General features: G+C 43.4%; 1 protein-coding gene across 1 annotated transcript in view; it reads right to left on the minus strand.

The window, feature by feature from the left end:
- Nucleotides 1–3616: 3616 nt before the first annotated feature.
- The window catches only part of GCAT (glycine C-acetyltransferase), a 96596-nt gene continuing 73193 nt past the window's right edge, over nt 3617–27019 (minus strand). Inside the window, exons 5-9 of the mRNA XM_086962941.1 lie at nt 25433–25587; nt 24967–25049; nt 10251–10422; nt 4554–4675; nt 3617–3996 (exon numbers count right to left, since the gene is read on the minus strand). Of these exons, the coding sequence (XP_086819067.1) occupies nt 3845–3996; nt 4554–4675; nt 10251–10422; nt 24967–25049; nt 25433–25587 (684 nt within the window). The 3' untranslated portion in view covers nt 3617–3844. The remainder of the gene's footprint in view (nt 3997–4553; nt 4676–10250; nt 10423–24966; nt 25050–25432; nt 25588–27019) is intronic.

The raw sequence follows: 27019 nt of genomic DNA on the forward strand, positions 1-27019 counted from the left end.
TTGCAGTACAAAATGTTTGTATTTCTCAAGAACAAAGCAGCATGGCATTTCCAGACACAGTTCTATTATTATCCTGCGTTTGTGTGCCACTGAAATAGATGGTTAACCATACAGACCATTTACGACAATTCTATCACCATTATAATGGTCAACAATACAGTGGCAAAAAAATCTACGCCCTTTTAGATATTCCAGGGTCACAAAAAGTTGGGTACAAGACTTTCTCGATTTTTGAAAACACAAAGAGCAATTTTTTTAAGACTTCGACATACCATAAATAAATCCTCATACCAGATTTGATGATTGTAAAATAATGTCATTGATATTTAATACTAGTTATATAGAAAGGTGGAAAATAGTGGGTTTTCATTATTAACAGACTTCACTACAAACTAAAATTGGAACCAATACAACCTATTCAGGAAACCGGCTGTTGCTTCAAAGAATTTGTCTAGGCTGGTATTCACCCAGCTGACAACTTTTTTTGATAAATCATCTACACATAGGTGATATTGGAAAAATTAGTTAAATATGGGGAGCCTAAAGTTGGAACCTGGTATACATTTTTGTCACATGAAAAACATACAAGCAGTCTTGAAACGGCAGATGGTAAAATGAGACGGGCATTAGACGAACAGAAAATCAGTTGGAAAAATTAATCATTTGAACTGGCATATTTTAAAAGGGCACCACTTTAGAGTTTTTTGAAGAAAAAAAAAGGATTTTATAATTTACTCCTGCTTTTCTTTATAAAATGTATTTAAGCAAAAGCCCAAGCTGCCCGAAATGTGTTCCCCTTCTATTGGAGACTGTATGCTCAAGTTCAGGTCTTGTACACATTTAAAAGAAAAGGTTTTAGAAAAAAGATATCATACTTTGTCTCAGATACTTGATAAACAAATAGAAACTGATCAATCGTACTTCCCGTTGGGCTGCTCACCCAACACCACTAAATCTGAAGATGTGCAAATATTGCTAGCCAGCCTAACCGCAAACTTGTTAAATCACCATCAAATGGAAATTATCTCAACCTCCCATTTACGAAGACGAACCTCAAAAAGGAACAACTTCAATCAACCTGAATGGTCGCTCGTTTTAAGAATTGTTGAAGTAGTGAAATATCTCCAAATATGGAAGTTTGTTATCCAAATAAACTGGTTATTTTCTTTTTACAGTTTTATATTTTTGTAGAAAAAGACTGCTTATTAACATTAATAAGAGTGTTAAAATAATGCGTATTCTATTTTTTTTCTACTAATCAATACTTTTAGCTACAAGGCCAATTGGGTGCGAAATGGTTGACCTTGGGGAGAGCTAAGGGAGAGTCACCCACTGTATTACAGAAGAGGGCGAGGTCGCACAGATTTCAGGGGCAGGCCCTTGACAGGATGCTAAGAGACATGCCATGGCGCATTTTCATCCTAGGGTACCAAGTCCTAACTGCCAACATTAGCCCAAAGCTCTGATGAGGCAGAAGTGGTCTAGGTCCAGCAGAAGCTGGGCATGGCAAGGAATGTAGACAAGTTAGGCTTATGACAGAGACAGTGGAACTATGCAATTTGCCCTTTTCAGCCCAGGATTTTCTGATATAACATTTGCTAGTTGGCATCTGTAATTGCTGGGGCAAAAAGCTGGCTGCCCTCAGCAGCCAATCTTCTCAGAATGCTGATGTCACTCTGCATGTCATGATCTAGAAGCGCGGAGTGAGTGAGCCAGAAGCTAACAAACCACCGGTTGACGAAGAGCAACCGTCATAAGTACACAGGGGTACTGTGGACGCGTACATTAACCCCGGGAAGGTGGCTTCTGGTATGCTATGTGGGGGCATCCTCCGGGTACATGATTGCATTGCACAGTGTGGCGAGGATTGACCCCTAGCCTTGAAGAATTAACCTGAAAGCCTTAAAAGGCAATGAAACATGTTAGCTTCTCTTAACAAACTGATGGAGCACGACAGTAGGTATTGTTTTTCACGCGAGCAAACACACAGCAGTGATTAAAATTGGAAATAGTGCCAGTGACGGTTTAGCTCCTTTTTATATTGTAGGAGCAAGACAAATCTTTTTCTATTGCTCTTATAGTAGGGGTTCAGGGTTGATAGGCACACAAACACATTTCGGGGTGCGTATTTTACCTTTTTTCATACTTTCATTTCAATTTAGTTGTGCACATCTTTTCACATATTTTTTGTGGTGTGGAGGCTGCCAATGATGATAAGCGGAGCACACTGATGAGAACCTATCAGTAGCTCCCTGGGTGGTGTTTCCGGGAGGTGCCTCCACACCTTTCACACATTTATTGTTGTTGGACAGGATGTGAAAAATTGCTGGGGGTGAGAAACACACACAATTCAATTTCCGGGGGAGATAGACACATTTGACAACTTTAAGCAGGGATAGGAGCACCCAGTGTGTACAGCATTGTCGAACTAGTACCCAGGTAGTTTAACCAAGAACAGGTTGTGGGTATGCTCAAGATGTTTGTCCGAAGGCAAAAGCAGGTTCTGTTGATGAGAGATGATGTAGGAGACACCTGAAGAGAGAAGAGCACAATTGTTCCCAGTGGTCGAAGTGGGGCAGCTTTCTGATGACACACATTTATTTTTTTTGAGGGGTATTGTAAGGGAACTACCAGTTAAGCTTTGAGGTGTGTGCTTTTGAAGGACAGTTCTAAAAAAACTTCACTACGTACCGTCTGCAAAAAAAATCTATATTTTGGAAACAATTTTTATCCTGAACTTTTTCACACTTTATGTGGCAGTCTATTTTATACTATGTGTAATGCAAGTGTAAAATAATGACTTACATGACCACTGTGCTTAATGTCCCGGACTGGGACCTTATAGCACTAACCATACACAAGCCACTATTCTCCACTGCACCAACCATGTTTCAATTCTGTGGTTCTTTGGTTACAGACATAGACCTCTGCAGTGCAGTAACTAATGGAGGTTTCATGATGTACTATAGTGTATTTCCCACTGATGAACATACCTTGTATTGACGTTTAATTTAAGCTCTGCATTATTTTATATGTAGTTACCGGAAGGTAAAAGGCCGAAAAAAGTTATTTCATTTTAAGCCACGCTCACTCACCCCGCCCCTTTGCACGCAGCATCACAGTTCCCATACTTTTTTTTAATGCACCTCAACCATGGATTGTTCAACATTGGAAGTCACCAGAGAGGAGCAGGGGAGGGTTTGCAAGGGATTTAGAGCGAGTTTACTTTGCTCGATGAGGCTCATTCATTGAACTGAAATGGATGTGTATAACATTTACATGACAACTGTGTGTCAACGGTAGACAGGGAGGGTACCTGAGGGGCTACAAGGGGCCTGAAAAGGTAGGATGCTTGGTAAACACGTGTGTGGGCTGAGCGTGGCAGTAGTGATGCAAGTGTTATGGTATCTTGTAATAGTGCTCTAATAATCTGTTCTTTTGCATCTTGGCTCTTTAAGCTGGCCAGGGCAGGCCGATATCTACGATTGTGGGTACAAGATAACATTGAGTACAAAGAAAGGGAAGTAACAGAGAAAGAGGAAACCTGTTGTAGTAGAGAGTAGGATGGAACACACAGGAGGAGTCTTTCGATTTAAAGAAGACACTGACGCACTGATTCAGCATATTGCTTTTATTGAGGTACACCGTTGACAAGGTGTGGGAGGGTACACCGACCGTGCAGGTACACCATCACATGGGGTCCTTGTCTCTGAGGCCACTCTTTCCAAAATAACCGTCACCATTATTCGGCATGCTCGTGCCCTCAAGACTCCTGTCTATTTTGTCAAACATGTCCTCGCCCTATCCTAGGGTTCACCTCCATCTTCTGCCCTGGATGGTTCTCTCAGGACACCACTCCATGTCTGCGCCCCACCTCCACAAAGGCCGACACACACTGGTCGATGTCCTCCTCGCTGTGAGCGGCTGAGATCTGCACGCGAATGCGGGCCTTTCCCTTGGGCACAACGGGGTAACTGAATCCGATCACATAGATTCCTGCAGGAGAAAGGCAGAGTCAGTCCAAAAAGAAGTTTGGTGTCCATGGATATCAGTCATGATTGGCAGCTGAGTGTCACTGCTACACCAGTGTCTGCCTCCCACCCCTGCACTGTTGTATTTTGCAACTGGTTGGCAATGGTACACTGGTACCTGCTCCATACAAGACTTCAGTGAATTTAGATCACTGATTCAGTCTGCTAAAGATGCACCAGTTTCAGCTCCTCTAGAACCTCAGTCAATGCCATAATGTGAGTGGACACTGGGAAGTAGCACTACATGTATGCCTGACCCCAGCAGGACTTCAAATGCACCACTGCAGGGATCTGTTACTCAAGGGATAGCTCTGCTGTCTGAAGATTAACTCTTTATTGCCCGAAGGTTGGAAGAATAGACGAATACCTGAATCTCAAATCTTTGTAACCAAAGGGATAGCTCTGCTGTTAGAGAATGCAAGATCTTTTTAACATGTGAGATATCGCTACTGCCCCAGGAAATGTAAAGTGAGGGATAGCTTCAATGTCTGAGCTCTGTGTTAACCGATGGATATCTCCTACCTCTCTCCAGGAGGTCATCGGCCATGACAGATGCCAGCCGCGCATCCCCCAGCATCACTGGAGAGATGGGATGATCGTTACCGCCGACGACGAACCCTGCTGCGGTCATCTGAGAGCGGAACCTGAGGGAGATACCAGGAAATGAGTCACATCAGTGTGTATATGCATGTAATATATGGGATAAAGTCCCCCTTGCCGTACATTACGAGGATATTGCAAGTCACCAAGGAGTTCTGTGACCAGAGGAACAAGTCCAAAATCCGAATGTACTGGTGTAAAAATGGCAAAGCCACACACCTCACTTACTGTTAAGTGATGGCGTGTGGCACAAACAAATGTATGTATACACCCATCCATGGCGGTTACAGTAGCTGGAGTGTCACCTGTTGCTGCCATACCATCTTATCTTTATTACATATTTGAAGCACTCAGCCTATTGTCACCTTTACACAGAGTTCCTATGCAAATAAATGGAACTCGAAGGGGACTTACAATATCTTTTTAACATATGGCAGATGGTGGTTTATTCATTATAATGCTTGGTCACACCCTCACCTTTCCCACAAACCACTGAAATCCTTGGTGTCTTGCTCTTTCATAGGAAATGGAAAGAATGTTTGTAGATATGAAGAATAAAAGTAGGATTTATAATGCAAAATTAAACACACACCAAACAGCATTTAGTACTAAAAATACATTAGAATCAGTTTAATAAAAGTCAGATTTAAAATTGCTGTAGTTCAGAATGTACGGAAACATGCAGAGATTTCATATTTCCTGTAATGACCTATACTACTGGAAAAGTGAACACATTCCCACACCTCCATTCTGCTGATCACTCTTCACAAGCCAATCATCAATATTATTGTTTGAACTGCAGTTGCAATGAAGCTTCGGACCTGCCTTTGACCTTGGCCGCTAGCTCTGGAAGTAGGCATTGTGATGTCAGAACTCCATATATTATTTTTAAAAAAATCTAACTTCAGCCAGTATAAGTAGGAGCTTCACCTAGGAGTAAAAGTCACAATAGAAACATGAAGGGATTGGCTAAGGGTGAAGAGGTTAAGATAGGATAGAGGAGTGGGCTCCAGATTATTGCCACAGTGAGAGACAGGAGCAGGTAAAGATGTTCCAACAAAATATCATCAAAAGAATATTGTGAGATACAAATATTGTGTCTTAAATTCTAGGATGTCAAAAATATCATGTTTAGAATATTGCAGGCAAGATTACCGTGGTCTTAAAATATTATTTATTCTCGTTAAAATATTAGTTAGATTTTTGAATTTTTTTAATTGAAAGCTAAAATGACAGCCTTTTCCCCAATGGTATTATGTTTAGAATGAAAATAGTAAATCTCACCCTCTCTCCCCCACCCCCAAAGCCCAACACTTAACCGAATGTGGTTAAGTTTGCAGTTGGAATATTAAATATGACCGCCTGCAAAGTTCAAAACTATTCCCACTGTGGTTAAGTTTTAAGTGGGAAATAGTAAATTTGACTTCCCCAAGGGTGACAGTTTCCCAAATGTGGCTACGTTTTTATTGGGAATAGAGAATGTGGCATTCATAAACTGTTTGCATTATTTTTTTTTGTTTGTACATTTAGAAGGATAGCCATTTATAATATAAATTGTTTATGAACACGGTTTTTGTAAAGTGTTTTTGCATTGTAGTGTTATAAACACCCTTTTAAGTATATTATTTTTATTCTGCATTGTCTTTCATTAATCACATTTTTTTTGAATTTTTTAAAGTCCAAGGGAAAAAACGCAACTTCAAAATTATTACACATATGATATAATTGTAGTGTACGTTATTTGTAGTTCTATAGTTTTGTAAAACATGTACAGAAATTTTTAATGAACTTACATTTTTTACAAGGCTTTCTTTTTTCATTATATATTAAGAAGTATGGAAACAATTGGATTTATATTTGCATCATTATTCATTAACATTTATTTTTAAGGAAAACAGTTAAATCTTTTAAATTAACATTTTCCTTATTTTATAAAGATGAATAAATACAATATGTTTACATTAATTCCTATAGGATTTTACTCTTGGTTTTCTTACTATTTTGTGTTTAGGATTGATTAATACTTTTTTACTGTACTTTGTTATATACTATAGCTGTAAGTATTTTAGGTAGGTTTATATGTTTTTTCCTTCACAGATTTTTATTTTCAGACATCTGCTGTTTTTACTCTGGATGCCTTTTTATATAAAGGAAAATGTTTTCATGGATAGGTTTTGAACGGATTCCCCTGATTAGTGGACTCGTGATGAAGGTTCTATATTGCTCTGGTTTCTTGTTCCATATTTTTTGGGGGAGGGGGGGGGGGAATCTTGATTATTGATTTTGGGGGGGGGGGGGGGGAGGGGTTGTATTTTTGAATAGTCATTCCACTCATGCGGACTTCAGCTATGAAAATCATGTTATTTTATTAATGTTATTGGGTGGACATTGTTAATGTTATTTTTATTTGTCTGTATATATGATTTTTTATGGTATTAGAATTTTTTGAGTGACAGTATAGTGTTTTGTTTCAATAGTGTTATTTCATATTGTATATTTATTGGTAAATATTCATTATAGTACATTTCATTATCAATCTGAATTTTGTCTTTAAAAATCCAGATTGGGATTTTAAATTTACTAAATATTTCAAAATAAATAGTCATAATAGCATAGGTGTTCATGTTTAAGGAGGCTAAAATGTTTTTAATGTGACGTTCTTTCTATTGAGTCTAGATGTGATGGGCCTGGGTTGTTAAAAAAAGTCAGAATTTACATGCCAGGAGTTCATGCATTTGTTAGTTTTGTTTGGAGATTTTTGGTTTGGGTTGGGTTAGGAATTGTTACATTCTTAGCTCCTAGTTTTTTAAAGGTATTTCTTGAATTGGGAGACTGGCACGCTTCCACAGTTTTCTTTTTCTTTGCTTCTTGGGACATGGTCCTGTCACAGACATTCCACTGTGGAATGAGATTGTTGGGTAGGCGTCTATTACCTGATCAGTGTACGCGACCAACCCGAGTAAATTCAGAATAATCCATCAGAGGAGCTAGTTTTGTTTCATGTTGTTGGTAATAGTGGAATTCAATGAAAATATAATGTTTACTGACTTTTTACAGGGACAAGTGGTGAATCCATTAGCATTTTTTATTTTGTGGGAAAATTCTAGGTTGTAATTAAGGTGGATTTTTGTAGGTGCCTTCATATGCTCTGGTTAATGTGACAGTAGCATCCCTGAATTGCAGAGTGTGGGTGGATTCAAAGTATGGTCAAAATCACTGCCGGTTCAAAATCTGTGATTACTTTTTGTCTGCAATACTTAGTATGTTGTTTTATACGTGTTGGCATCTTATTGTAAGTTGAACTTTTTTGGGTAACAGTGCATACACTAATGGGATGTTTGTGTATATTTGACTGAATGGTGTAGGTCAAAACTTGAAAGTGCAATGTACCATCCATATGTTGCGCCGTATTAAGTTTAGTAAATTGTTGGAAGCATACATTATCATTCTTCTATTATTGAGGTTGTCATATAGTAAAAGGGTCTATTTTGTGTGCGATTAGTGTGGGGGGTAGGTCTACATATTCATATTGTTTAGGTGCTGCTAGTTTTTCCCCTAGCTGTTCTACATTTTCTGGCATTTAACCTTTTTGGGGGCTTTATGCCTTGGATTAGGCCTGTTGCGTGTTTTAGGAATGTGTGGTATAATATTTTTAACTATTATTCTTGTTGGCTCTTGTGAGCTCCTACCAGCCTTTTTCATATCCTGTAAAATATGACTTCTATTTCAGTAATATCAAGGGGGTTGGTTATTTTCCCCAATGCTTTCAACTATTTCATTTTTAGAGGCATCCCTGTCTTAGCATGCATTTGAATAATATTTAGTTCATTCTTGTGATTTTTCTGAGTGGTGGTGCTCTTCTTACTATAAGCATATCCTCTATAATTTAACCGCACTTCCCTTTTTTGGGATTTAATATATTTTGCAGGATTTGACATTTTATCTGAGGGTTTTAGAGTATAGAAAAATATTGTTTTAAATGCACTATATGGGATGGTTTATATCTTTTTTTAAATTTTTTATTAACATTTCTACATTGCATGTGCACATTTTAACTCGCATTTCGTATATTCATTTTAGTTCTAGAGCTTTAGAGGTCTGTTTGGTGGTGTTTTTGGCACATTTTTCTTAAGGAAGACTTTTTTGTTGTGTGGTTTTATTTTTTAATTTAAAAATATATTTTTTTAAATGTCATCTTACTTCTGTGCTATGGTTAAAAAACTACTTTCAAGGTTTTTTTGTATTTTGAATAACTTGGTGTCTGTCTATATTTTAATTTCCTTTTAGCGTTTTCTTTTATTCTTGAAGAGGAAGCACTGCAATTGTATAGGATTGCTGTTCTGTTTCAATCGTTTTAATGTATAGGGTATATTTGTTATTTCTTTATTGTGGTTTAGCCTACTGTTGTATTTTATTATTTTGTCTGCAATATTTTTGCCATCAATATTTCTGTCTTTACTTTCTAGGTATAGGGTAACAATATTTAGGTTTCTGCTTTTGGCAATGTGCATGCTGATATTGGTTTTCTTGATATAGGTTCATAGAACCATGGGTAGACTCAGGAGGAAGAGGTCACAAAATGTGAATGAAGGACAAGACTAAGCAATAAGAAGATGCAATACCATAATGTAAATATATTTTCTCATGGCAAGGGGAGCAAATGCACCAAAAATCATACATTGTAATGCCTGGGATAGGTACTGGGGCATTAGAAAAGAGTTAAAAGGTGTAAAGCTGGATACCAGGCATTAGGTCATTTATTTGGAAATAGGCCAACTCCTCTTAGATGCCCTTGAGTTGTACAAACGGCTAGGGCGGTTGACCTCAAATCTGGGGAACCGGGTTCGAGCCTCGCCAAGGGTGCGCACATCCTGTGATTCTGGCCAAATCACTTAATCTCCCCGTGCCTAACAAAAATGAATGTGTCCTCATGTAACGCAACTGGTGCTCGTGTAAAGGGCTCTGATCCCCAATACCCTCAGGTCAAGTTCGCACTATATAAATCTTTGTATAAAAAAAAAAAACTTCCAAGTATTGCTGTGGTCTCTGAAAATGCAAAATTCAGACACTACAATGCTGCCACTAACTTGTCAATGGCCTCCTAGTTCGTTTTTAGACATTCACGAGGTTTACTCTTATAGGGTGGTGACCACCTAGTCTAAACAGCACAAGTATGACTGACATTTAGATTGCCCAGTGTTACTCTTTCTATAAAAGGGAATACATCTTACATCTTACATATGCACTAACATTACAACATTCTGGGACACATAGCTCACTTGGTGTGCTTGCAGCAAATACAGTTCTACGACCTTCTGTGCTCAGAATAAAGAATGTGTTGTGGGTGTATGCTCACTAGAAATTTGGAAAACAATTTCTCATGAACAGTTAAAATGAAGAGCGGGTGGTCATGGGGACACCGTGCTATGGATTTAAATTCTACATCATATACAACCAGTATGTAAAGAGTAGGGAGACAATGGCAGTATCGGGTGGGCACGATGGCCATGGTTTTATTTAAGGTGCAGCACCAGCCCTATGCAATCACCCAGAGGAGACCGTTATGGGGAACCCAACTGTGCTACTGCAGAGACATTGTGGTGCTGGTCCTATACCTACCGCTGAGTTTTTGATGCAACAGACTGGGCGATTACATTGCTCTCCATAAGGAGGTCCAGGGCTTTTGAAGCGCTACCCACCACAGCAGGTGGCAGAGTGTTGGAGAAGAGGTAGGGCCTGGACCGCTGGCGCAGGAGGGAGATCAGCTCTTTTGGTCCTGTAGTGTACCCGCCTAAATATGTGCAAAGAGAAAAAGAGGACTCGTGAGACCAGGATGTGAAGCAGTCAAAAATAAATTTGCCTCTTTGACAACTTTCTCCCTTTCACTAATAGTGGATCTTTCATAGATTCACATGCTTGAATCACTCAATGTAGAAATTATGGGAATCCCCAGTACTTGAAAAGCAGCAATAAACAGTGTTAAATTGGCTGTAGGACAAACAGTCTTTGCTTAGTAGCACCCCATTTGAAACAACCCAACTTCAGCCAATGAGGTGGAATTACTGAGCTCTTTACTTCAACTAGAGGCCACCACAGCTAAGATTTCTATCGCCCAACCTATGTGATGGAGTCGCCTGAAAGATCTAGCTTGACAATGGCTACATTTCTCAGGATTTTGACCTTTTCTTCAACTTCCCTGACTCCGGCCAACTCCTGCTTCAGCTGTACTGTACAGTGAGTAGTTTCAGGAGTAATTTTCATTTTTTTATGGCTCAGGGGAAACGTTAATTTAAAATTTATACTGACAAGGAGACTATCCCTCTCTTTAACTGGACAATAAAAGATGTATGCTGATTTCTCATGCCAAACGCCTATACTGCTTACGCCAAGAGTATAAGGACACACGTTGTAACATTTGTCAGACCACACACCACACAGAGACCTACAACTATACATGTCTCATACATTGACTGATATAAACTTTATTGTTTGATTAATTAAAATCATTACAATCGTCCATTTATGGGATCACAGAATTTTAATTTAGCACTCATCTGAGATTGTTTAAAAGAGAAAAAAAACGAAAAAAAACTAAATAAAATTAATTCACATGGTTAAACAACTCATTTATCATATTAAAAAGGACACTTGGGAGCCGTTGTTGTACAGTACGAGTTAGCGTCTACTAGAAATGAACACAGGACGAAATGAAGATACGTAAAAAATACTGCTAAAAACACAAATCTATTAAAACAGTAGGAACGCTACATATGGTGACTTAATGGTCCTGAGCCACGTGGTGTCCGGGGTTGTCTATGTAAAGGATACAGCCTCGATCGGCTGCTATTTCACGATACGAAGGGGTGGAACGTCCCGTTTAATGTTGGCCATTGTTTACTTGTTGGCGTTCCCGGTTGTGAATCTTATTGCTGCTCTTGTTATGGACTTGGTAAACCGAATGTTAAGCATTGGGTTGTCCGGATTCATTGATGAGAGTATGGCTTGTCTGCATGTCCGTACACCCAGTTTGTTCCATTCACTTTTTAACATGGTCTTCTGGTCGTCGAGAAGTACTGGACAGTGACATGCCACATGCTCGATTGATTCCTCGTCACTACCACACCCCCTGCACGCTACCTCCGTGTTTATACGTTTCCAACTCGGCAGGTGGTACAAGAGTGACCATTTGCCCATTCTAAGGGCCATGAATCTTTTTTTCCATAACACGGTGTTGGTGCATGACAGGTATGGGGCTATGACCCCTGGCTTGAACCATGGAATGATTGACTGCACATACATGCACACTGAATGTCAGAGCACCGATCTGAGATTTACAGATCAGCAGAACTTTACATGTGTGGAGTCAGTACACTATATGTCCATGAAAAAAGTCTGGTTAATCTACTGATTCACCAAAACTCTGTATGCTGCTACCCCCACTTTATGTTACTTTCCAAGGCTTGGATACTTTGTGGGCCACTCCAGTTCAAAGATTGCCAAAGAGAGAGGCTTGGGCCCCTAAGCGCCCGTTTGATTAGTGTGACTCCTTAGATAACAAAAGGTTATTCACATGCAGTCAGACACTGAGGGCAGGAATATGTGCCTGTTCGCCATGCCATATTCCCATCCGAACACCAGAACTGAGACATGATCTCGGATATTGATACACAGCATGGCCATGCCAGTTTCATTACACTGATTTAGTCAGACTGGCCAGACATCCGCCTATCCACTGAAATATTATCCAAAACCCTCTTTCCAAGAACAACAGATTAGTCCAACATGACGACTTGAAGTCAACAACCTAAACTGTGGTAATTTGGACATCTTGGCAGACTTCAGGTAACTACCGGCAGAAGCGCACGCATGTGCTACAATCTCAAGTGAAGCGTTTCTACTTATCGTGCAAGAATAAAAGACTAACTCCCATTTCTATATACCCGCAACAAATACTGCAGTATCTTCTCCGCCTAGCCAAGGAAGCCCTGAAGTACTTCTCTGCTTAAATCCAACTAGCAAGCTTCAGAAGATCTGATAATGATTCATTCTGGAGTGCTCAAAAGATCAAACATATTATGAATTGCCTTTCAGAGCTTTTACCATGTTCCACGCCCTCCGGTGCCATGAGAACTTAACACAATGCCAAGTCAGCTGATGCTGCCATCCTTAGTGTGCATCCACAGAACAGATGTCAAGTAGCTGTCATGAAAGACCGCACTTCTCCTGGCTCTGTCATGCTTGCTTTTTTGATTCAAGCACGTAAATCTATGAACGATCCACTGCTAGAGAAGAAATTACTTACCAGCAACTACAGTCCCAGCACCATTATCTTTCATAGATTCACACATGACCCATTCCTTCTCACCTGGTCAGGGGATCATTGAATACTCTTACTATCCTTCACAGGCGACAGGGGCCTCTAGGGCAAGTAGAGCTCAGCAGTTCCACCTCATGAGCGGACGTTTGGGTTGTTCAAATGTGGTGAATGGGCTACTAAAACCCAGTTATTGGGCCTCTGGCCTTTTAAACCCAGTGTATTGCTATTTTAAAAGTACCAGAATTTTCAGCCTGTCCCTGGGAATGATTCAACTATGTGGATCTATGACAGATACAAGCTCTGTACAACCGGAGTCACAGGCAAGTAAATACAGGTAAGAAATAACTAATTCTTACTGTCATCGTCAAACAGTGGCAGCTCCTCCGCTAAGGCGGAGGAGTGTTGCACTACAGCTTTACAGGTATGAAATAAAGGAAACATAAAATGATAACTCAATGTCTTTATTTCATGTTTTCCTGCTGCAGCAGCTTTGCGGGCGGTCCCCGCTGCTCACACAGGAGCAGTGGTTTGCCCACTCCAAGTGCGCATGAATGTTGAACCGGCCGTTTAGGGCCGGCCAAACATTCATGTTCACTTTAATTTTTCTCCACCCAGGCTGCAATACAGCCTGGGTGGAGAACATGCCCAGGTTCCCACTGCCTGTCTGAGTGCCGAACCACAGCTCTCGGACCAACCACAACGCTATATTGCAGTGTTGTGATTGGCTATGCGGAGCCTGGTGCTTCCTGTTCTGACCTGGAGAGACGCGGAGGGACGACAGAGGAGAGATGCGGCAATCAGGCATGTTTTTTTCCTTTTTTTTTCTCTGAGCCACTGGAACCAAGCTGCACCCTACTAAGAGGTCCCATACAGACCGAAAGGGGTCAGAGGTTGGTTGTGTTCTGGTTCGGAGGGAACTGGCCTGGTAAGTTGGGCTAGACTGCTTCTACTGCATAAGCTCCATAAGGACCAGGGCTGATTTGGCTGGTTCCTGTCAGAGGAATCATAGTGGGCAAAAATGATGGACATAGATGCCGATCAAGGAATTGCCAGTGCCTGAGATTAATTCAAGCATTCACATGTTTTCCTCAGTATATGTAAAGTATGATATGGTCTCTTTAGAAGTGCTGTTACAGCTCTATGGAAACCCTTCAGAAAGCAGGGACATCTTAAGGATTTTGGGGGCTCAAGGCAAAACGTATTCTAGGGGCCCCTGTTCGAAGCATCTTTGAATTTATGACCCAGTTTCAGCTCTTTAATGCCCTCTTTGGCCAGTACAAGAACACTGGTCCAAATTCTAAAATGGGTTTACATTTAATATTCAGTTAGTGACGTGTGTTTCCAGTTTTATAACACAGCAGCAGCTCACTAATATAACTGTAAAAAATGTGTCTGTGACACCCTCCATGTTCTCATATGTGAGGTCATGTTTTGACGTAAAAGAAACTTTATGGATGTTGCATGAAACACTCTGAACTGAAGCAGCCCTTCTGGGAAATGGAAGGGTAAGGGCCTGTTAGTAAGTAGCACGGGGAGGGGAAGGGGAGGAGTATCTCTAGGATAACTGCCACTCTGCCTGATCACAAGTGCTAAGGTACTACCGGGTGCAGGAACATCAGGCTAGGGTGCCCAGAGTTTGAAAATTAGAAACAACGACATTCCACAAACATACAAGTAGGAAACAAATTTGACGTCCACTCAGGGGCCCAGAATGGCTTGATTGACAGCGCTCACCATATAGAAAACACAGACAATGGAACACCAAAGGAGTTAAAATGCAACCTTTACACACAATACCATCTACGATAATGTATTTGCTCGAGCTGCTAACTAATCATGCACTGGAACACATGACAACTTACCTCCCTCTGTGTTTGCTCGACCCTGTTGGAAACCGAGACTTGTGCTAAATTTACGAAGACAGGTGAGTAAGAACAGGGACTAAACCTCAAATCCGGGCTGCCCGGTCACCCTGCACTGGGCCCAATTTTACCAGCTGGAAAATCCACCCAGTAAAATGGCTTGCGGATCGGGCAGGGGCTATGGACACAAGCAGATCCCAAACTCTGTCCGATCTCCTACTTCATGGGGGAGCATGAAATGCTTCCAGTCAGTGCTTAATTTGTAAAACAATAAGTGCCAGGGCGCTAGTCAGGCGGCCTCTGCAGCTTGCACCACCCATTGCCACTGCTGTCATTGCCAATGACTGTACCGACACAACTACTACTATCTGGCACACTACAAGTGTGACAATTCAGCCTATTCCAGGCCTCCAAAGCTATTAAAGAATAGCGTGGGCAGCAGGCAATAGTTTTTAATGCATACTGTATCAATAAACAACTGCTGTTATGTTATGTTATGTTACGAGCATATATTACGCGCACAGCTGCTCCAGCAAAGGAGCGTCCCGGCGCCTGACAAGGGAACAACATAACACAACTTAAAAGAGTGGACTGATGAAAGAGAAAAAACTAAGGGAACAGAAAAGTCTTGACAGCCCTGCGAAATGAGAACAGATCAGCAAGGGTACGCATTTCAAATGGTAGGGCATTCCACAGGACAGCAGCACGTACGCGAAAAGAGCGTCCCCCAGCCAGACTACGCTTAAACCGTGGAACTACTGCTAGTTCAAGGTCCGATGAGCGTAGTGAGCGACATGGAACGTAGGGAGACAAAAGGTTCTGAAGAATCTGAGCAGGGGAACCTTTAAGGATATTGTGGGACATGCAAAGCACTTTGAACTGGATCCTCTGCCTAATCGGCAGCCAATGAAGAGAACGCAAGGTGTTGGAGACAGAGCAGAACCTGGGTAAGCCTACGACTGCTCTGGCGGCTGCATTTTGCACGCGTTGGAGAGGAGTGAGTTCGGCCTGATTTATCCCTATCAAGAGGGAGCTGGCATAATCAAGCCGAGACATCACCGTCGCCTGTACCACGAGCTGTCTAGTCGAGGCGTCAAAGAATTTAAGTACAGGTCTCATGCTGCGCAGGATGCCAAAGCAGCAGGCCGCAGTGCGTTTAGTGTGGCAGACAAAGCTAAGGGTAGGATCTAACCACACCCCTAAGTTTTTTATCTCCGAGACCGGAGTAGGAGTGGGACCTAGCTCTGAGGGCCACTATGCATCGTCCCAGAGTTACGCTTGTTTGCCGAAGACCATAATTTCCGTCTTTTTTGCGTTTAGTTGGAGACAGTTGGAAGTCATCCAACTGGCAACCGCCCGTAGTCCATCCTGGAATCTTGGGGCCTCCATCCCTGAATCCCCGCTGATCGTGACCGCTAGCGGAGTGTCGTCAGCGTATGACACCATGGTCATACCCCACTGCTTGACGACCTCAGCCAGCGGCCTCACGTAAAGATTGAACAACGTGGGACTCAGCGAGGATCCTTGCGGGACCCCAAGGGCCAGGGGATGTGATTTGGACTGATGGGGCGGAACGGCCACGCAGAAAGATCGGTCAGCAAGGAAAGAGCGGAACCACTGAAGAGCGGAGCCAACCACGCCAGCTTCCTCCAGGTGTTGCAGAAGATTCCCGTGCGAGACGGTGTCAAAGGCGGCGCTCAGATCTAATAAAACAAGCGCCGCCGTTTGACCCGCATCAAGCACAGTGCGAAGATGCTCCACCATGAATAGGAGGGCGGTCTCCGTGCTGTGGCCGGCTCGGAATCCATTCTGCGTGTCATCCAGGATGTTAGTACGCGAGAGATGGTCTGTGAGGGCGATATTAACATGCGCCTCCGCGACTTTAGCCGGCCAAGGAAGGAGCGATATCGGCCGATAATTCTCCGGTTTGCTTGCATCGAGAGACGGCTTCTTCAGAATGGGCATTACCACTGCCTGTTTCCACTTAAGAGGTACCAGGCCAGATGTGAGCGAGATGTTGATCAAAGAACAAACTGGCAAAAGATTGGAAGATACCAAGTCTCTAAACACCGCAGGCTTTAACGGATCTACCGGAGACCCCGACTTAACTTGATGGGCCAGTGTCTTAAAACTTTCCGGTGTAAGGCAGGGAACAGAATCTAAAACAACCTGCCTTGGAGGGCTTTGGAACCCTTCACCAGAGGGCGTGGCCGTGGGAAAGGTTCTATAGATGGTATGGACCTTTTCCAGAAAGAAAGCCGCCAGAGTTTCGCAATGTGCGTTTGACCCAATGACATCCGCAGAGGCCTTTTAGCCACAAGGTCCTGGAGGGCTTTAAAAATGGTTTTTGATGGGTTCGTGCTGTTGCGGAATTCGAGAGCGTAGAATGCCGCCCGGGCTCTGCAGACAGTGCGATGATAAGATTTGACGGTAGCCAAATACATGGCTTTTTTACTGATGTCATAAGTTTTCCGCCATTCTCTCTCCGCGCGTCTACAAGAGCTTTTCAACGCAAGCAAAGATCCATCGTACCAAGGACTAGGGTCCCGTAGTCCACAGTTGCTCGAGGTCATTGGGATAAGAGAGTCAAGGGCTCTGGTAGCCCATTCGCAAAAACGGTCGTACCCAGATTCCACATTCTCCACCGGGCCCAAAGGGTCCTCAGATAGAAGACGATGGAGGTCTTCCAGTTTTAATTTATTCCAACGACGTCTGAGAAAAACGCGTGTCGTGGATTTAAAAGGAGACTCAGACAATGGACACTGGATCATCACCAAAGAGTGATCCGTCCAGGCCATGGGGACAGGGGAAGCAACCCTTACCTCTGCTAGATTTGAAAAGAAGGGGTCCAGAATATGTCCACTTACATGGGTGGGTTACGAGACCAATTGAAGCAGTTGAAGACCCTCAAGATCAGACACAATACTACTCACAGCAGGCAGAGTCAAAGTATCAAAATGGAGATTCAGGTCTCCTAAGATAGAAAAATTGGCACATCCTACGGCCAGCGAGCTGATGGCATCAGGGAGTGCCTCCCTAAATGCCACATCGCTGCCCGGGGGGCGATATATTAGCAAACCTGAGAAGGTAAAATGGGGGGTGATAGAGATCTTGAACAAGGCGCTTTCGCAGCCAGCAATTTGTTGACCTCTCCAGTCGCAGGGGTAGCAGGATTTGACAGCGAGCGCTATACTCCCTCCTCTAGAGGAGCGATTGAGCGTATGAACCGAATACCCAGATGGGAAGGCCAGGTTGAGAATAGCTGTGTCTGTTTCCTGAAGCCAGGTCTCCGTCAGACAAAAAATGTCAGGTAGCTCCTTTCCAGTAAGGTCGGCTATATCCTGGTGGTGTTTTACCAACGACCCCACATTCAGGTTCCAGATGATAAGGTCCTGCCGTGAACGTTTACTGCCAAGGACAGAAATCTCACCAAGACAGCGCGGAAGGACAGGGGCTTCAAGCGACCACCTGCCACAGGCACACTTTGGGGGCCACTCATCGGGCTCACACGAGACATGTCACATGTTGGCAGCCGCCAGCCGATGGACATAAGAGCGTCCCTTGAATAGCCGGACATCGTATGTGATGCAGATCCACCGGACAGAGTCCCAACCCGACCAACGCGACCGTACGCGGACGGGCGCAGACGGGCAGGACTCTGGCACGACTCAGGCTAAGCGAAGGCGCTCCCGCTGCGCGATACCGCTGCGCTAGGCAGGGAGCTTTAGGTAGGCGTCCCACATTGGCTTCTGCTCACTAGAGCGCTCGCTAAAGATGGCGCCCATACAACTACCCCACTCCAAGATGGCGGCTACTAAGTGAGCCCACCCCGGGAACCGGACCCGCTCAAGCAGCGGTGGATTCCAATTAAGGTGCAGGTGAGAGGGCAATTTTAAAAACCAGGGCTAACAGAAAATGAAAAGCAAATAGAAAACAGGTTAATTTAAAATCGCTATTCAGCAGAATGAGCGCGAAGTGCTAAGCAGCGATGTCGTGCCTTGTCAGGGCGAACCCTGAAGCAGCTCGCCTTAAGTAGGCGTCCCACATTGACTTCTGCGCACTAGAGCGCTCGCTAAAGATGGCGCCCAAACAACTGTTCTGGTCATCTCTAATTCATACTAACAGCGCCACCATGTGGCAGCTGTCATAAATGTCGGTTCCAAGCACCGGAAACCACCAGCTCAAATTAAGCACTGTTCCTTGCATGAGAGCCCCCATTCTGCCCAGACAGTCTCTTCACCCGTAGCTTGGCATAGGTCCCCCTGCATGCAGCAAGAGGTAAATGGGAGTTGTATAGTCCATGGGATGCAAAATCCCCATGTGGGAAAAGACTGGTAATTCTGCGTCTGCATGTTACTTACTCTTCATTTTGGAGACAAAATCTCCTATTTGCACATTGCAAGTGTGTGATAACCGGCCGAAATCAGCGATGCCTGAGATTAGCTGTGATTTCAAGTCCAGAATATCATGGTGCACCCACAGATGTCTGAAGTAGACACGTTACCCCACCATGGGCTTAGGAAGTGTAGGGTACGCTGGGTATATATTCCCCCAGATTTTGGAGTGGGGGCACGCAGGAACAAGGGTGAGGATACAAAAGAATTTCCCCTCTGCCTTCTGGGAATCTCAGGGCAATTAGGGGGTGAAAGGGCTACCTATATTGGCCCTGCACTGGACCTGTGACCTGCCTCCAGTTACCTGTGATCCTGTGTCTCAGCCTGGGCTGCTGCAGCTTGAGCTGCTGTGGGCTGGGCTGGACAGTGTCATCTCCGCTGCGCCCAAGTTTTTCACAGGTCTTTAAAGACCATTTACATCCCTTTGGAGCTGGTGAAGGAGGCTTTGTTTGTTTTGGTCACTAGTTCCAGTACCCCTAGTTCCTCACTTTGCCGATTGATTATTCCTTACATTTGCATTTTATCTTTACTGCAGTATGAAAATGCATTGAGTGAAAAGGCCACATTTCCCAACAAAACAAAGCCCATTTGTTTGTGTTTAAAGAGTCTGCAAAGGCCTTTCCTTGAAATTAAATAGGGCTGAAATTACAATGGTTTGAATTCATTCGTAACATTTCTCTTCTGTCTTTGTTCCCTTTTGTTTAATTCAAATTAAACTGTAATTATTAGTCATGGATCATTAATGCAGCCCTAGAACACATTTAAAAGTGCTTTTTATTTGTATCCGCTGTTTGAAGTATTCACAAATAAGTACTAAAAATACAAGCTTTAGGTGATGTTGCTCATTTTGCTACTGGCTGGGACATCAAAACCAGTGATGCTGGTAGAAATTCGAACAGCTGGCATCCCTATTCAGGAGACTGAAAGTTTGTTGCAGGATCCGCCCATTATTTATTTCCTCCACCCTCCAACCCGGATTGATGCCATAATAACTATGTGTGTGTGTGTGTGTGTGTGGCCGAGTACAAAGGTAGGAAAGAGTGGAAGAGCTATAGTGAGAATGTGTGTGAGAGAGAATGTGAGTGTGTCATAGTGTTATGTGTGCTGCTAGTCTGGTATACTGGAGATTATGATTATTCTTGCCTTATGGACAAGGGCACTAACCGCATATGGATGAGAGGTGTTATGTATGGCAAACTGCAGGCCCCTACATGCTTCTATGAAGACACCATCATTGGCTGTGGGGTCTTGAGTTGTCTGAGAAAACCACTAACCCAGTCATAACCAGCGTCAGGAACACAGAACACTCGCCACCATACCTGGCCAAAGGCCCCGACATGATGCATGTAATTCTTAAAATGTTGGAACGGTAAGTCTGGTCATAAGATTTCTTGTACTTATTTTATAGGTGGTGTCAATGGCAAAATGCTGACCCTTGTATACCAGGGGGAATTTTTAGAGGTACCCATGAATGTGGCCTGATAAATTTCTGCCACTGTCATATTCAATGTACTCCTTGGCATAAGGGTCTCGCCCATGAAAAAACGAAGACTTTGGTATAGTGGAAGTTATTTCTTTTTTTTTTTTTTTAAGAATTTTTATTGCAGATACACAAGGAGCCATTATACAGTCTGTCGGGGAACCCCAGTATACATCAGCTGTTACAGTTCGCCCTGGAGAGATACACGGCCATTTAGCCCACACCACGGAAATCGGGCGGCGAGCATGTTCGATGTAGTATTTTCACCCATAATTACCAGCTGCAATCAGTCATAGGCCATCCAAGTTTCTGCATTTTTAATTATTTTAACATACCTCCACCCTCCCCCCTCTCCCCTTGGTGATTGAAAGTAAAAAACTCAAGTTAGGATTCTTCAATATATAAGTAGACAAGAGGAAAAGCATCAGTTTCGCATCCTTACCCCTCCCTCTTCCCCCCCGCTATCAGTCAAGGACACTCATTCGTTCAAGGCCTGCCTTAACAGGTGGCCCACTATTCCTTATGTGGTCAACATTATGTCTACACAGTCCAACCTATACCCCCGCCGTCTAAGAGCTGTGTCGCACCCCCTCTTCCTGTGGAAGTTATTTCTGACTTAAGACATTTGAAGAAAAAAAAAAATCAGATCTTCTCCTAGAAAAAGACAGACTTCCCTGGTGCACCATGAAAGTACTGGAATATTTCATGAATGCCCTAGAAGGGTCTGCAGTGTATTACAAATTAACAGATTTCTTGTAAATGATTTAAGGGAGAGAAGACTTCTCACCTCAGAATATTTTGAAATTTTGGGATCCAAATTGTTTTGCTTACTGGAATTTGGGGGCAGTATTATACCTCACCACTTACACATATCTGTTCCTCATGTAATGGCTAGGAGGTTAGCTCTGACCCCATTTCTGGAAATGCTTGTACTGCCCCATTGCTGGGAGCAGGACTGGCTTTAGGGTGGTGAGGCTGGTGTAGCCACAACTAGTGTGGACTTTGGTAGGGGACGCTTTGTTTAAAAATACTTTTTGGCTTAAAACCACATAAACTTCCTTGTACATCAGGCAGTTTTCAGGCCACAATAAAAATGTCAAGATAACTGATTCATGTTCCTACTAATGAGAGCTTGGAATTTTGTCTAGTGGAAGGTTTGGCTCAACGTAAAGCAGCATGGAGGGTTAATGTACCTGCTGCAAAAAAAGTGTACCATGCAGAGCACAGAACTGAGTGTGAATGAACTATGAATATCACTATAAAAAAGACATTATTTTTCCACATTTGGTCTAATTACTTTGTGAATGTAAATAACAATAAAGCATACTTCCAAACTGTGACTACATGCCTGCCTTTCTCAATATTTAATTTCCTCAAAACTATGCAATTGTATTCGTTCAACGGGTGTACAGTCTAATGCAAATTTGGGTAGGGTCACTGGAAAATCCATGAGGTTGTCCCTGTCCCCCCAAGAAATGTAGTGTCTCCTACGCGTCTGTAACACACTGTACGACTGCACCTTCGCTGAAACTTGCGCTCTGAAAACTAAACAGAATTCATCAGCATGAACCCGCCATATGAGCCCAGCAGGCCTGCGCTTCACGAATCGGCTGAAGAACTGGGGCAGTGTAGGTCAAATGAACGGTGTACCTGGCTTGTGAGCATTTGAAATTCATTTTACCCCTCCGCTAGCACCTTTCCTAACTTTGGGTGATTTCATCTCAGTAACCACCAGCTCCTCAAAGTAGATACTTCGGAACTTGAAATCTAAAGAGAAAGCAGAATTTAGAGGACAAATTGTGTGGCTGGGTCCTCCCGACCTTCCCAGCGCCTTCTTGCGGATTCTCCTACTCCTTGTCTAGCAGACCCTCTTTTGCTTTGTTGGAGAGCACCAGTCGTCTTCTGTCCTCCCACTGCGGTCCCCTCACATTGTACATCCCCCCCCCTATTTGGACCTTTTGTAACCCACGAAGTGTGTATTCATCCCTGCTGTGACCCCTCCTCCCCCATTTTGTGGTTAGCCCTTGTGTGGCTTCTTTGACGAACCCAATTACATTCCTTTCTCCTACAGCCTTGGAGGGAACGGCCGACCCCGCAAGCAGCCTTGGAGGGAACGGCCCGACCCCGCAAGCAGCCTTGGAGGGAACAGGCCGACCCCGCAAGCAGCCTTGGAGGGAACAGGCCGACCCCGCAAGCAGCCTTGGAGGGAACAGGCCGACCCCGCAAGCAGCCTTGGAGGGAACAGGCCGACCCCGCAAGCAGCCTTGGAGGGAACAGGCCGACCCCGCAAGCAGCCTTGGAGGGAACAGGCCGACCCCGCAAGCAGCCTTGGAGGGAACGGCCTGACCCCGCAAGCAGCCTTGGAGGGAACGGCCCGACCCCGCAAGCAGCCTTGGAGGGAACGGCCCGACCACACAAGCAGCCTTGGAGGGAACGGCCCGACCCCGCAAGCAGCCTTGGAGGGAACAGGCCGACCCCGCAAGCAGCCTTGGAGGGAACAGGCAGACCCCGCAAGCAGCCTTGGAGGGAACAGGCCGACCCCGCAAGCAGCGCGTCAGGAGCATACTTTAGACTTGTTGCCAGGGTCATGAGAGTAGGGCCCATAAGATAGCCTCTTTTACCAAAGTGGTGTGGCCAAACAAGATGATCAGACGATCTTAACACTTCTGGCATTTCTAAGGGGGTCCCAAGCTCTCCTTATCATCTGATGAACAGGTCCACAGTTAATTTACAGCAGGAAGTCCATGTCTGCGCCTAGAAGGGCCTAGGACCAGAACTCCTATCCCAAGACCAACAACATCCCTCCCAGCAAGCGAGAAGAGTAACTGTGCACTCCTGGCCCTGAGTTAACAAAAGACCCTGTTTCTACAATATCCACAGGCAAAGGGACTGGTTACGCACTGTACGCTTTTAACTTGTCACTTGTTGGAATGGTTTAATAAACTATACATATTGCCTACAATGCAACTACATCAATGTATTTGTCCTGTATGTTGTAATCCTTCACCCACTCCATACCTTTGGAGGACAGTCCAGGAAATTAGGTAGCTTAAACACACTAAACTAACAAGTTCCTTAGGAATGGTGTACCTTCTTTGTAAAATTACTCCTGGGTGAACATACCCAATTTTAACTCAATAAACTGCACGAAGGGTGAGGTCTCTAAAAGCACTATCCTCACAACTGCATCTGAATCCTCTTGCATAAAACACTCACGCTTGCTCTGTACTGAAATCCATGAAACAAAAATGTTTGTCTTTTTCATAGTTAGCACCAAGAATCTGAAATAATATTCCACCAGAACTCAGAAGTTCCTCATCATGAAAAAAGTCAACGCTCAAAAGAGCAGTTTCAAAAAATAATAAAATAATAAAATGCTAACCACATTTCAGCATGATTCATGGTGGGTGATGTTCTCCAGCCTACTTATATGTTCCAGGCCTGTATGCTCACAGGACGTCAATCATTTCATGCATCAGAATGATCAATTACAACCCGTCAAAAATAGACTGAATTATAGCATCTATGGTGTCTTCCACCCACAGGTTCTTGCACTCCTGGCTATTCTCTAAGTAAATATGAAAACGCCTGATGCTACAAGGAAAACACCAACATGGTCATTAAAGATGACAGCTACCACATTCAAGAACTGTCTAGAATTACAAAGCACACTGACAACTGTAATTACCAAGCAACCTACTTGTTAACGTACTGCCTAGAATTGTAAAGTGCTTGATGGGCAATGACGTGTTTCGCGCCAGCATAAAACATCCCTAATAGACAATATAGTGGACCATGTGCACAGCTTTGTCTACGCCAACACACATATCAGACTCTTTGAGAAAAAGTGAGCATAAATGTACCACGCGCATGTTTGCACAACATTATCTTAAAGTCTTATAGTTCGCCAACAATGCTGGCCAAGAAAACAACTCATCAAGGATTGTACAACATGGCACCCCATTGGAACGAAACACATACCAAAGTCCATTGTACCATACATAGTACACTTCAAATATCACCAACACTACTGGCCACACCTTGTTATTCCCATTTAACAACAGGAACCATTACTACACAACACATTGGACCAACAGGCCTGCACTCACCAACCCCAGTGACTCAAAAACCACCAGGTATCCAGTCATTGAGATCCCAGACCCATAAATCAAGCCTGGGGTCCGAAAGCATCAAACAACCAAATAGGGAGCAGAAATGCCTACTATAGATAGTTATAACAAAAGCTGTGGATCCCCTATTGAGGTAGATGAAGTCTCCTGACCTGCAGCTCCACCGAGGGCCTTTCCGAGAGTTGAGTTCACAATGGCCACCCGATCCATCACCCCGAGAAGTTCATCAGTTCCCCTAGAATGGAAAGAGAAGAGAATGGGAGATACAACTGAGCTAACCCATGGCACATTATCTGCTGGGTGTGATTTGAGGGGGCTACAGATGTCATTTTCAAAGGAAGTGCAGATCATATTTTTGACTAATCGAAAGATATTGCACCATATCGCAATGTAGTGAACTGGGAGCTCTAAGCTTCCACCTATCTTCGATACTAGGAGTGGACGAATCAGTCTTAGTGGCAGGCATCTCTATACCCCCTTACATTAATGCCAGTACTGGCCCAGCTTCATCTAGTGACCTGAAGGTTTACGCCTCACACCCAGCCTTTAATAGCAAGACAGAATTGACCAGTACTACTGATATGGAGCACTGTTTATGCAGATTGGGCGCTCACGTACCTCCCAGTGGGTCCCATGAAGCCTGTGGCATGGCATTCGTCAATGAACACCAATGCCTGGTACCGCTCGGCCAAGTCGCAGATCTCCCGCAAGGGGGCAATGTCACCATCCATTGAGAAGACACCATCAGTAGCGATTAGACGGAGCCTGTGCTTCTAGAAAAAAAAGACGTACGGAAATAGTGTAAGGAGATATTGTAGTTCATCACTACCCAAAATACTTCATATTGTTTGAAAAATAGATTTGAATAGATCTATTTTTCACCGATTTTCATGCAAAAACAAAATGGCATCGTTTGTCCTTTCAGCTTGCTACTTCCAAGCAAAAGCAAAATCGCATCCTTTGTCCTTTCAGCTTGCTCCTACATGTTCACAATGAGGAGATGGTCCAAGAGAGCTACCACTGCAGAGAGCTTTTGCTATGTGAAGGGCTAACCCTTCACTTGCAACTGGCTCTGCTTCAACCATAAAGGAGACTTTCAAAAGCTCTGGACCATGGGGTATGATAGAGGTGGGAGGCTTCACAGTCAAACTGCATTAGCGAAGACAAGCTTTGGTAGTATGTGCATGTTTTTCATGACAAAGTAAAACAAGCATTTACAATGCAACGGTTTCGCCTTTGTAAAAGTTAGAGCTATTGGCATTGTAAATGACAAATTTTGTATTTATGTGTTGGTTTTGAAAACAGATAAATAAATGGCATTGTCATTTACAATGCCAATAGCTTAATCTCTCACAAATGCGAGACCTATTGCATTTGCACGCACACACAGAGCACAAACACACACACAGAAATGGGGGGGGGGGGACGAGGAGCAAAATCAAGGCCCAAGTGATTGGTTCTTTCTGAAATGATAGTGATGAGCTAAAACGATAGCATGGCATGCACTGCTAGTGATTTAGAGTAATTCAAGCATTTCCACGTGTCACTTTTATTCTCTCCCAGGAATGTACTGTGGTAAAAAAAAAATGTGACCTTTGCACTGTAGCAACAAATGTGTAAATACATATTTATTAATAAGGTTACTCTAAATAATGTTATTGGGACACATTTATTTTATGTCACAGCAGAGAAAATAAATATGGCCAAAAATGTACAACAATTCTACTAATAAACGTGCACACATCCACATAGTTATTACTTCAGTGCAAATGTCACATTTGCACACATTTTAACTCTTGCACCCTGTGGTTTTGGTTAAATAGCTTTCGTTAAACCAAGTAAAACCAGTTCCCCCGTTTCTCCCACCCGGGACTCATGATACCATCATTCCTCCTCGACTTGCTCTGTCCATCTCTTCTGATGCATCACCCCACCGAACAGTCTGGCACCTGTCATTTGCTGCTAGCTATTCAGTTTTCCAATTAAAAAGCTTTCACTCAAAAATGTACAGCGTCAATGAGCGTTCACGATCTCGAAACGATAAATAAAAGAAAACCGCCTGTGTCATTTTGTATGCACAAGCGTACATTTTCACACGTGTGAACTTGAAGGATAGGACTGCCAGCAGTACCATGACACGTTCATGCCATTACCTCAATTTTTTTGTTTAAGCAATGAAAGTATCTCCCTAAAAGTGAACAGTGG

The sequence above is a fragment of the Lissotriton vulgaris genome, chromosome 1_1, assembly GCF_964263255.1.
Source record: "Lissotriton vulgaris chromosome 1_1, aLisVul1.2, whole genome shotgun sequence".
Taxonomy (NCBI): Eukaryota; Metazoa; Chordata; class Amphibia; order Caudata; family Salamandridae; genus Lissotriton; species Lissotriton vulgaris.